Source organism: Dreissena polymorpha, chromosome 6 (assembly GCF_020536995.1).
Source record: "Dreissena polymorpha isolate Duluth1 chromosome 6, UMN_Dpol_1.0, whole genome shotgun sequence".
NCBI lineage: Eukaryota > Metazoa > Mollusca > Bivalvia > Myida > Dreissenidae > Dreissena > Dreissena polymorpha.
The window spans coordinates 97340450-97353110 of NC_068360.1; the positions used below are offsets into that span (position 1 = coordinate 97340450).

The following is a 12661-nucleotide window of genomic DNA, read 5'->3' on the forward strand; positions in this document are numbered from 1 at the left end:
TACAAAATAATAAAGCATGTTTAAATTGCTTTAATATCGTATTATTGTCTTTAGCTTCACTTTTCGATACACCATTGAAGGATTCTACACAATGACGCTATTATTATTGAGTTGTATTCCTTGCATTAGCGATACTTGATAAATACTTCGAGAGTATATTTATGTTTTTACTGATCCAGCCTGGTTTTAATTAAGAACATACATACGTTTTGATGTGTATTTTTAAATATCGTCTTGTATCACGAACGTCTCCGTCGAATCAGTCTCTCGTTACGATTGCACACTGCACCGTCACTTTGTGATACCACTCTAAATTAGAATTTAATATTGTTTTACCGAGTAAATATCATTTGATTATAAGCACTTTCAATTATTAAAGGTAAACTTGTCCTATTTACAAAATACCTGCAAACTATAATGAATATAAATCCTGAACATAAGTATTTAGTTATTTTAATCGGCAAGAAATGATAAGACCTCAGGGCTATTTATCATTTAAAATATGATTATTCATAAAGACGAAGAAAATCATACTCTAGTGTGGGTTGATTATGACTGACAAGTCGCCCTCTCTGCGTTAAGTGGACATTCACAAATTATTACAATAATAATTATTATTATTCGCATGGGAATACATTTTAACTTAACAAGATCTCGAAAGGATATTTTTCATAATTTTTCTAAAATAAGTCGGATAATAGGCATCATCAAAGCATTTTCAATTTAACCATCAAATTATTTTGATAATAGCATTGACAATATTTTATAATAATAATGATCCTGGATTCTAGTTTAAATGACTATATATTAAAAGAACATCAATTTTTTTATTTAGATTTCTGTGAATATATAAAGATTATTATATTTTAAAAATAAGTATGCACAAAAATAATTATATACAAACATTATAGTACAACACTAACTATGAAAGAGCTGAATATTTAATTACTGATAAAAATTATAAATAGTTGCATTATGTCTTGATTTGTTTCAATAGTGAAGTTAAAAAACAATTTTTAAAACAATAAAAGTGTCAAAATATTACCAGTTTCTGTTTTACGTTTAATGAACGTACTTTAAGTCTGGCCATTATAAATGATTATTAAAGTTGCCATAATTTAAGGAGACAAATCTTTTAAATATTTAGCAACTGAAAACTGGAACAGGAATAAATACGATATATTTTGTATAAATTCCTTCATTTTTGATGGTTTTCCTATGCAAAAATATCGTAGCTCCAGTTAAGATACTTTGTCGTTGAAAACCAACCAAAAAAATCGCCTTTTCCTGCAAAAGTATCATAACTAAAAAAAGGTTAAAAAAACAACATGATGCAAGTTAATTTTGATATAACTATTCCATATGCACAAGATTGTAATGTTGTACTATATTAAGCAACGTATGACTTTAACAAAAAAAAATAAAAACAATACAACGTTTTTGCCTCTACTGTACACATTTTAAAAAGTGAGGTACGATAGTCGTGCGTGGAGCACACGATGTACTCCGAATGTATCATCCACAAAGTATGGCATTTACTTTTTTAAGGTCCTCGTGATAATCAGAAATATGTGTTTAACAAGTAGTAGTGTAATTATACTGAAATAATGGAAAATTTTATGATTAGTCTCGATATAATATGCATGTAAACTGTATTTAAATAAAGAAATACAATATAGAACAACAGTTTCGTAATTCTGTCTAACAGCTTCTTAACGTGTAATAATACGTATTTTGACTACATACTTTACATTTAAAAAATAACAGTATATGAATATGCGATAAACAAATGTAAACAAATAAAAAACTTATATATACCACTATTTTTGATCTTAAAAGTCACCAACATATATCATTCTTTCACGCGACACCACTTCTTCTAAAATAATTTTTTTAAGTCCTTTTTCGGAACCCAATGTCAATCCTATACGCTTTGCTTTCTGATTTACCATCGTAGATTGTGTTAGGAATATTCTGCAGTCATGAATACTTAATTATACATAGAATTGGTGTTTGTAATAAATTCAACCATTAAACAGGTGTTTGAAAATTCCTTGCAGTTTAACAACAAGTTGTCCATTGTTTTTCTTACAATAGTTCACACGGGCATCTATAGAAGTAACAGTAATATTCCACACACACTCTCACTCTTGTATGTTTGTCGATTACATCCTATGCAGCATACACAGTATGACTGCCAAGGCCGTCAAAATACCATTGTCAAGTTCATCGGCTGAATCTTTTAAATTAGGCTTTTCTGGTGTGGGCGGAACACGAGCTGAAAACATATCAGCGATAACGTTTGTTCAATGTCAGTATTAAGTAGTGAATATGAGTAGCTGTTTTAATTGATGCACTTATTCCAAATAATCACTAATTTTATTTGTATTATTTATTGCTCCCCAGTTGTCGAACGCATCTGTGTCGTAAATGATTCTATTGTAGAATATGAACTTTTTCCCAAATCGTTTATTGCATAAACTCGAACGTTGTATTGGGTAGATGACTCAAGCATACGGAGCACGGTGCAAATTTTGTAGTCAACGTAAACGATCATATCTAATTTTGGATGGCTTATCCACATCGAATAAAAACGTTGTGATTCCAAGATGAAGTTTGGCTTAATAGTGTCTTTGTAACGCCAGCACACAGTTGCATAATCCAAGCCAATCTTTGCAACTTCTAGCGAACCGGGAGTTTCAGGTGAAGCTATACACACGACAGATGTAAAGAGAGCAAGTCGTAAAGAGCATGATCTATGTATAGCGAAAAGGCAAAAGCTTAAATAGGAATAACTTGTATCGAACTAAATTTTGAGATTTTCATAAATAACCGACCTTGTGCATTTTGCTTGCGCAAACAATATATAGTATTACACGTTAAGTTCGTATGCTACTTACATGATATGATCAATTTTATTTTTGTCTCAGATGTCAAAACTGCTCCAACATTGGTCGCTGTGCAATATATGCTCGCACCATGGTCATGACGTGCTGCTTTGTAATTAAGGACGCTTCTAACGGATGAATCCACATTAATCGTGGTATTGAAGCTCGACGGATACAACGGTATGTCATCTGTAATTTTGTCTGGTGTACCATTGTCCTTATACCACTGAACAGTTGCCACTGGCTTTCCGGCAGAGATCTCTCACGTGAAATATTTGGTTTCGTGCTCTTTCATCACAACGACGTCCACGTGTTCACCGACAACCGACACACAAGTAATTGGAACTGTATTTAAATTAAGTTAAGCTCTTTTATTTTATAGGGATCACAACAACTGCTATACAATTACCAAAGCAAGACCTTTGGAATAAAGCATTGTTTTAGAATGCGTGTTTTAATAATACGTGTAAGTGCGTTTTATGTTTCACCAACGCACCTGCTTAAAACACAAATTTTTATTTTTATCAAAACGGGTTAATTTTAGAATAAAAGCATTAAACATGCTTACCAAAAACAACAACGTTAACTGCTGATGTGCTCTGCTCGGAAATAATTTTACCCGTTGACGATAGCAATGTGTTTTGCGCTGTGCACGTGAAGGCTCCATCATGGTAAGGTTGAATACTTGTTATTGTTAAAATTGCACCCGTTGCTGAACCACTTGGATGGCGCCATGAAAAGGTAGGAGGTGGGTTGCTACTGCTCTTACAAATGAGTGTTAGAGACTGACCAGAAGTAATGTTGAGCGTTCTTGACACGGTTGATCCGTTAAACACAATTTCCGGAGTAGCTGGTCCCTCTTAAAGAAATCACAACCAGTGATTACAGATAATGTATAAAATGCAATATTCGAACAGGTGTTTCAGGTAAAACGGCTTGAAATTGTGTGTAACTTAAACACATTTGATTTAAAAGGAACCATGTATTTGATGGTTTTCAAATTATTGCATTAGTATGTCGCCGTGTAAATCAAGTATGTCACATTCCTTGTTTGCTATGTATTGTAAACATGCACGTTTAAAATGGATGTTTAATTATTATAGGCATTTTGAAGGTTCTCCGGTTAGTATATGGTACAATTTGAATATTCACACTAATTGACAAATGTTTACTTAGCAAATGCTCTTCAGCGTTACTTGTTTTAAATAATAATTGCACATACATTGGTTCATATAAAACACTTGCCAGGCATTGATTTTGAATTGGCGTTGTCATCGTGTCACCAATCCAATTAATTCATGAACATGTCGTGAAATGAAAAACTAAAATGTTATGTGGTATTATGTTGAAACATTCGAAAATTGCACAAATTGTACTTGATATCTTACCTAGGACGTTAATCAACTTTGCCTCTGAGCTGATTATTAATCCTCCGTTATTTCCCTTGCATGAAAGTCCCATGTTGTGATCGGATTTAGAAGGGACGAAATTCAACGTGCTGATGGTAATGTGATTCAAAGTTTTCGCTGACGAAAATCCTGTCATATCTATGTCATAAGTTGTATCGCTTGTACTCAGATGTTTTAACCAGGATATCGAAGGACTGGGTATTCCAAAGTCGCTGGTACAAGATATATTGTGTGGTTGATTTAAAATCAGATACAATATATCGTTTGACGGGCTAATAGTAAGTTTCTTGATATGAACTGAAACACACATACACATGTAAGGTCTGCATGGCTAAATTCAAAAATGAATTACATAACACGAGATATTGAGTGGTAAGTGCAATATCAATTTCCGATTGAACTTGGGCTAAGTTTGCTACGCATTGTATGTATTAATGTATGTACAAATTCATATTACGCAAAATACTATTTTCGAACACTCAAATCATGTTGGTCTTACTTTTCATTTTATTCGACACATACTATTTACAATCATATATTATAATTCACATCTTTACAGCTTAACAATAGTGTTATGATAACCGAGAGAAATGTTGTATACAGAGACATTGCACTACGAATACACTACACTACAATAATAACCTTCCACTTATAAAAAGCATTCCAGCTGTGTTATTATTAATAATAATTGTCCTCTGATAAAATGTATTAGGCTTTGAACATCGATTTTTTTGTAAACCATTCTAACAGTAATTTATTTATTAGTATCATAATGATTCGTACGGTTGTAAGTTTAAGGTAAATACATAAAAACACATGTAATAAAGAGCGATGATCAATTAATCAATGTTGGTAAACTGGATTTGAAAACAAACAACATGAAACATACCCAAAATACTGAGTGTTATGTTATTGCTTGGCGTCATAGTTGTTCCAATATAATTGACCGCACAGTTCCACGTCTCTCCATCTTGGCTCCTGTGTACGTGGTTTAGAGTCAACGTGTAGACTGTGTTATTTATGCAAGAGAAGCTGAGCCCGGGCAGTGGCGTTGGCGATGAATGACAGGTTTCGTCATCCATCCATGTCCACATTCCAGATGAGCTACCGTTTCGCCACCAAGACAATTGCGTGGGTTTACTGGGTAAAATGCATGTCAGTGTTACCGAGGTGTTCTCAAGGACACTTGCATTGTCCACCAGAAGTTGTAGACTCTGTGCTTTAACTAAAATGAGTTTACAGACTTAGCAATGCATGGTTTAAATATGTAAACAATTTAAATGAATGTTTATCATTACAAAAACGTAGGCGTCAGAAAGAATTATTATAGCAACAAAGTATATTCATTTCATTTTTAACACAGCATCAGAATGTTGTTGAATACGATATATAGCGATCACAAAGTTTGACAAACAGCATCTGGCTCTACCAATATTCATGTAACCGGTTTCTTTAGAAAAGCGTAGCGATGTGAATATACTTATATTAGACTAAAATTCACGAGTTTACACCTCGCTCTAACATTTCTACATTTAATTTTTGGTATTGTGACATGTATTGACGTATATAATACGTGATTAACGATTTCAATAGTAATATTAGCAGGTTTAATTCTATTCAAACTTGTTAGTAAAAAAATCTAAAATATCCGCACATTATCAATAGAAACAAAGATACATAAACAAACTGTTAATGTTAGCACGCTGTTCTGGTTTGTTAAATATCGGATATAAACGACAACTTATACGTATCCATATGTTATAAACGTATAACAAACGACGGTGGGATTGCCTGTGACGCAACGAAGGTGTCAAATGGTTTAAACAACCGCTTGCCTCACGTCGTTTCCGAAATGTTAACCGGAATTCAGGCTTTCATAAAATTGTTTTGCGGCCAGATATGCCAATTCTTACAGTCAATGTCTTACATGATTCGACTTGAGTGCTAAGCCCTAAACTCTCGGATTTAGAATGTACAATATGGACGGAAGAGGTCGAAACGGGCATGAAAAGTGTATGAGACTTTATTAGTGAAGATTGCCGGAACAATACCATAGGATGCCGCCTCCAAGCATCAGTAACAGGGAATAGCATTAACAGGCCACCTTCCATTGACCGATGTCCAGTTTGCAAAACACTAATAGATCCACTGCCCGCGAAATTTGACGCCCTTGTCCGAAACAATACATTCGGCGAAAATCACTTTCTTAATGAATAGTCTCGTTCATTATGTTACCGAGAGTAGTTTAAACGTGAAAGGATAACACGACCATACTCTCACCGATGTCGAAGTAACAAACAAGAATTAAGTCGACAAATGTCCATAGTTTCCTATAGCTTGATTTTTTCCGATATATCGGTGTTCTAACGGACCCTTTCCAAAACAATAGGTTTGCTTTTGTGGTATATGGAGCCACATTTGTGGGGAAGAATTGTTATATTGCAGCACTGACAGATTGAATGTTTACTCAAGTCAATAAGTGTATGCACTTATAATGTTAAGCTTGCACACGTGGTCTCATTCTACACGTCTAGATATAGCACGTAAATAAGTTTTCATTTTTATTGCATGCGTATATAAGAGCATCATAAATTTTATCAAGTAGATATTAATTTACACTCATCGAGCATTTAAAGTAAACCTTATTATAGCAACTGAAAATATACTATGTGTTGGCATTAATATCAAAGATAAAGAGAATATCATGAATAAATTGGTCATATGTATATAAGAATAACACACTACTTCGTAATAAATAATCCTTACGTTTCTGCATCAATTTATCTACATCTGGCGTATGCTCGTTAGTACAATACCGCTATGTCTCAATGCGAAGATACAAAATGCCAAATAATATATGTGGTAAGAATATGCATTCACAAATGAGTTAATTTCTTAAATTACGGTGGCCTCTTCTTCAATCGATTTGCATACGAATTATGTTGTTTCTATACCAGACTGAATAAACGTTAAGGAAAAACTGAATAGTGTAAATATTAATTGTCAAATCAGTCATTACAAGTATTATCACACATGTGTGAAGCATGTATATTGTAGCGAAATTATCATACAATTATTAAATATAACACATTGGTCATCGCACTGCTTGAACAAGAAATGTCTGAAATGTCAAGTTATATACAGAGCCGATGTTGCTTTTTTTACCTGAGTCTATTTTACAACTGATTTATACAAAATGTGTTCTCTTTTGAAAAAGTGTAACCCATAATTTACATGAATTATTAACGATCGATCCAATAAATGCATCAACTAACTGACACATTATATTCGGACTTAAGTCATAAAATTAAAAAAAAAATACAAATAATAATTCCACTGTAGTTCAATACTGCTAATAGATAATTACAAAGGTGTACTTATCAACATATCCGGGTCAAGAAATACCCACATTATTGAATAAATCCCCAGTCGTACAACACACCACACACTACAAGGAATTCAATTTAAAGTTCCTTCTGGTTAGCGTCGCTGTAAAAACCTGTTCTGTTTGAAAATAATAATAGCTTACTAAGTATAAACAGATGTTTGTATGATAACTCAATATGTCACTCCACTTTTCTTGTTCTAATTAAAACATAAAAAGCACATACATTTTGGTTATATGTGAAAACTTCCAACAACTGTTGTAGACACATACCTATATCGTTTTCACACACCAATAAACACAAAAACCACCAGTAGGCCAGCGTCGGCTGCATTCTTATCTATGATCTACAATATATCTAGAAAGCTTTTATATATGCGCACCTCATGTGACCCTCTTCATATTATTTAGATAAATTTAGCTGCGTACGTGGAGATTTCCTCCTATTTCACAATCATTACGTCAGCAATTCATCTTAAAATGTTACAATCATTTGACGGCTTATTTGGGTTACTTATATGTTGAATTTCATGTTCTGGTTATACACAGACGCATACAAAAATATATCTTCAGTATATGTTGTAATTCGTAGTTTTTAAACCGACAATATCTATAATGAAAGTGACATTAATAGCCTAAACAGGTATTAGTTCTATCTGAATAAAGGTATGTAATTGTTTAAGTCGTTATAAAACAAGTCTTGAGAATACAAACTGTAATATATAAATATATAAATATATATAAATAAATAAATAAATATATATATATAAATATATATAAATAAATAATAAATAAATATATATATATAAACACTGTATTAATTTTTTGCCGAAGCTTTCGACCTCACGGTCTTCATCAGCGGCCATTTTTATTTTCAGATGTTTTATATATATATATATATATATATATATATATATATATATATATATATATATATACAGCCATTTTAACTCAATATCAGTATATGAAGTTTATGCAATGGTTTCATGCCTATTAATATAAGACCATATGTTTTACAATAGCTTTTCGCTACTGTTGAGGCATTCATAAGTCGTTTTGCCATATTAATGTAAATTTCATAAACATGTATGCATTATATTTTGCAATAATCTGTGTTTGAAAATGCGATTAAATGCAATTTTAAACCAATAAATAAGTTTAGTACACTTTCGGGCGTTATTACAATTCAGGTTGTCACGCAATTATACTAATGTTATACAGGTTATTGCAATTCAGGTCGTTATTACACTTCAGGTTGTAACACAGCTGATGTAACTTGGTTTTATTTGGTAATAATTAAATTAAACCCGTAGTACTGATTCCTCTGTTTGTATCTGCTAAGTGCAGACGTGTTATGTTTGCAAATATTGTATAACCGCAACTTCAAGTTCTTTCACATAGCCCACCGTTATACAAAATGTTCAAAGTTGAGCTATTTTGATTTTGTAATGTCATGGAATTTTTTTTTAACAATGTGTCTTTGTTTTTAAGAAAAACGATTTCACGAACTGTTAAACAGTTGCCATACATCAATTAAATGTGTATAACTGATAATAAGACGTATTTTAATTTAAAATGTACCTTTAAATGTATCGATTGCTTACAGTATATTGTCGATAAACATGTAACTGTATGCGAGTGTTGTTGAAGTAGTCATGGCGTCTACGTGATAAACATATTTAACAATGCCTGTGCGTTTCTAACAAAGCAAACACAAACACTCGTTTTAAGTGTTATTGATGTAATAAATCTCTGATGCTCAATAACTTATTTTATGGCATGGACATGTTGTTATGAACATAGGTAGTCAGCGCCCGTGCAAATATGACTGATACGCAATCGTGATGTTAATGACAATGATTTGCAAAACTTTCAATACGGTTTGATAACAAGTGACTTGTATTCAATTGTATCACATTGTATGGCTATGCATTGCATTGTATATCAGTGTATTGCATTGAAATGCTTTGCAGTTTATTGAACTTCATGTAATAACATACTAATGTATTTTATTGTATATAAAGTTTGTTATCATATCGTATCGTAATCTTTTGTATTGCAGCGTACCGTATCTTATAATTTTGAATCTTATGTATCGCATCATATCTCAATTTACTGTAATGTACTGTGCGTCACTGTGTCACACGGGATTACATTACATTGTTGCATCACACTATGTCACACCAGCCATTCCACATCAAATCGTCTTTGTATATGCACCATATATCCACACCAATCCAATCCACTCCATACCAACCAAACTTAACATAAAAACACATCAATCGACAAACTTAACAACAGGACTTACAACGAGACACTGTATCACCCCACCACAAAACACACCACATCAACCGAACTCACCCTATACTAGCCCACACCTCATTACAAACCATCAGACCACACACGACATCGCATCACAACTCATTATGTACTGGAAATATTCAGTGCACTTGTACTTTGGTATGTACGATCTAAAATTAAACACAGACTCATCTGGATTGAGTATACAACTTTACAAAATAATGCAGCCGACAAGATCCAAGGAACACAGGTGTCTTTTAGGATAACTGCAAACGTCCATAAATGTTTATGAACAGCGTTGAACGATAATTACTTTTCAAACGAATCAGGCAGCAGCTGAATGACGTTTTACATAAATGATCTAATCTTGTTTACATACAATAAATCCGATAACAATGTTTTATGGCATACTGTTAAGTAGTTACGTAATGATATATGAATGTTTCTTAAACTGTAATGCCAAACATGGGTTTAAATGTATCAGTTAAACACACGTATCGGACGCGTATTATTCTCACACGTTAAAGCGCGTTATGGTCTTTCGTCTTTGTTTTTTCTCTCACTAGCATTGCTTATAAGACGATATATTGTATACAAGCAAAATAAATGTTAGTAGTTTAAAAAAAGAACGCTCTGAACAATTTGTATTTTATTTCTAAATAATATGTGTTTTTTATTTAAAAAAAAACACGCATTCGAACGGAAAATTCAAGGAATAGCAATTAGGCTGTTTAAAGTGTGTGATATGTCCACAACCCCGAACTTTGCCTCATTAGTTTTCAACATTGAATAAAATTTAACGTAGCTGCACAATTGAAAACGCAATACAAGAGAATGAACGAGAATAGGCAACGTTTAAATTCGAGTTGAATCACTCAATGTCCCTATGCTTACCATCGAACCAATATTGTGTTTTAGAATTGAGATTTAGAGATATAGATTCATATGATTGATATTCAGATCATCCCCATAAAGTACACAAGGGTAAATAACACAAATTGTTGCAACGGTTTCTGTAAACGTAAATACAATCGCATGTTGTTACGTTTACCTATGACAATAAAACAATGTATTTGTTTTAACTTCTTTAAAGAACGTTGTCAACACTTAAAGCATGTGTCTTAAAGGTTGACGCTTTACGACACTGAAACAAGCAATTCACTTATATTCCTGCGTAAAAGAATTAACACATAATGCACCGGCCAGCGCCATATTTTGTTAAAACCTAAGGGCATTTAAGCAACTGGTCGATCTATTAAACTACAATATTTTACGTAAAAAATGCGTTCAAAAATAGCATATGATATTGATTATAAACGACAAAAGTATGATCAATTTACACATTTTCGATAAGAAATCATGCTTTCGTTAATCATATGAATAAATACAGTTTTACAAATCGAATTTGTTTAGCATATTTATTTGTGCAAACCTGTTATTAATCGTAGCTATAGAAAGATAGTCGGCTCATTCTTAGAAACACTACATCATTAAATAGAACAAAGTACTGTCTTTCGAATTTTAAATGCAAGTAAACACTGTGAAAACAGTAAAATAGTTCTTGTTTTTAAACAAATCAGTGTTGCATTAAAATACGATACTAATCAAAACAGTGTTATAACGCAAATGCACATTTATAAAACAATCACGTGTGAGAATGTATCATGAATTTTGGCATGACAAAACCAGCTTAAACGCATAATTCGACCGATGACGTCACAATTTTAACAATTACACCAGTAAACGTGTGTTGTTTCCTAAATTGTGAAGATAGACCGACTAAGGATGAAATACATTTATTTAAATTAGCAATTGTCAAACTTGTTTAAGTATAAGAGAGTTATCTTATTGGATTGCTGTGTGTACCAATGTGATAGGTTGATTTTTTTTATTGACTTGTTTCGATGGCGAAAAGTATTTGTTTTGGCGGAAAATTCAAAAAACTTCAGGTGCCTTATATTATAACTGTGCAATTTTAGTTCAGTTACTTAAACATCCTTAGCTACACCATGGAGTGTTAGCAGTCTATGTTTGTGAGGAAAAAAGTGTATACTGCATGCTGTATTACTTCTTAATATATGGTCAATTTTGTTTTTAGGGCGTCGGTATGTTTTATTATTCTGCGAATTGTATAAATAATATATTGTTTTTTATACAATGTTCATCTTAATGTAACTTAGTTAATTGCTAGAGCTGTGTTCCTATCGCAACTTTTACATAGCAGACACGTTCTTGTAGTGTAAACCTAAGTAAAACGTGTACGGGCTGCACCCAATATTTTGCAGTTGGCAGCAACTCAACATTGCCATCACCAGACGCCCTCTACACAGCAGCGTATTACGAACACGCCGTAACCCCAGTGCTAACGGCAAAGCAAACCCCGCTGTAGTATGCAGCAGGATGAGACTCCTCCCGCGCAAACAACATCGGTCCAAGCCTCTCGGCCGGCCTCGTAGTAAAGCTGCCATGATTTTTGATTGCCGTCCCATGAAGAAATGTGCTACCAGGATTGAGAATCCTTCAAAGATCTTCCGGTTCAGAATGCTGTGGGGCAATGGGTGTCAATCAGGAACACCATCCACAAGGCTGTCCTTGCTGAATTTCTGTTGCAACATAACTTGCCTCAAATTGGATTTATAAATATAGATATACATATGAAAAAATTAAGATTTATATGA

The 12661-nt window shown here is 33.0% G+C and overlaps 1 protein-coding gene across 4 annotated transcripts; it reads right to left on the minus strand.

The window, feature by feature from the left end:
• Positions 1 to 1953: 1953 nt before the first annotated feature.
• LOC127834523 (hemicentin-1-like) lies at positions 1954 to 8021 on the minus strand. 4 transcript variants are annotated; one of them, XM_052360415.1, is made up of 6 exons: positions 7956 to 8021; positions 5187 to 5522; positions 4277 to 4594; positions 3457 to 3747; positions 2901 to 3233; positions 1954 to 2709 (listed from the first exon to the last, which is right to left on the minus strand). In XM_052360415.1, exons 1-5 carry the CDS (start codon positions 8014 to 8016, stop codon positions 3151 to 3153), a joined length of 1089 nt encoding a protein of 362 aa, XP_052216375.1. In that variant the 5' UTR covers positions 8017 to 8021; the 3' UTR covers positions 1954 to 2709; positions 2901 to 3150. The 4 variants fall into 4 exon arrangements, with proteins under 4 accessions (XP_052216375.1, XP_052216377.1, XP_052216378.1 ...); XM_052360417.1 differs by having other exon boundaries at positions 7827 to 7968; XM_052360418.1 differs by lacking the exon at positions 7956 to 8021 and adding an exon at positions 7707 to 7817.
• Positions 8022 to 12661: the final 4640 nt, after the last annotated feature.

Excerpts from the sequence above, each read along its gene's own strand:
- LOC127834523 (XM_052360415.1), bottom strand. The coding sequence starts at position 8,016 with ATGCAGCCGACGCTGGCCTACTGGTGGTTTTTGTGTTTATTGGTGTGT. Across the intron at positions 4,595-5,186 it reads CATAACACTCAGTATTTTGG|TTCATATCAAGAAACTTACT; the intron begins GTATGTTTCATG and ends TGTGTGTTTCAG. Across the intron at positions 3,748-4,276 it reads AAAGTTGATTAACGTCCTAG|AGGGACCAGCTACTCCGGAA; the intron begins GTAAGATATCAA and ends GATTTCTTTAAG.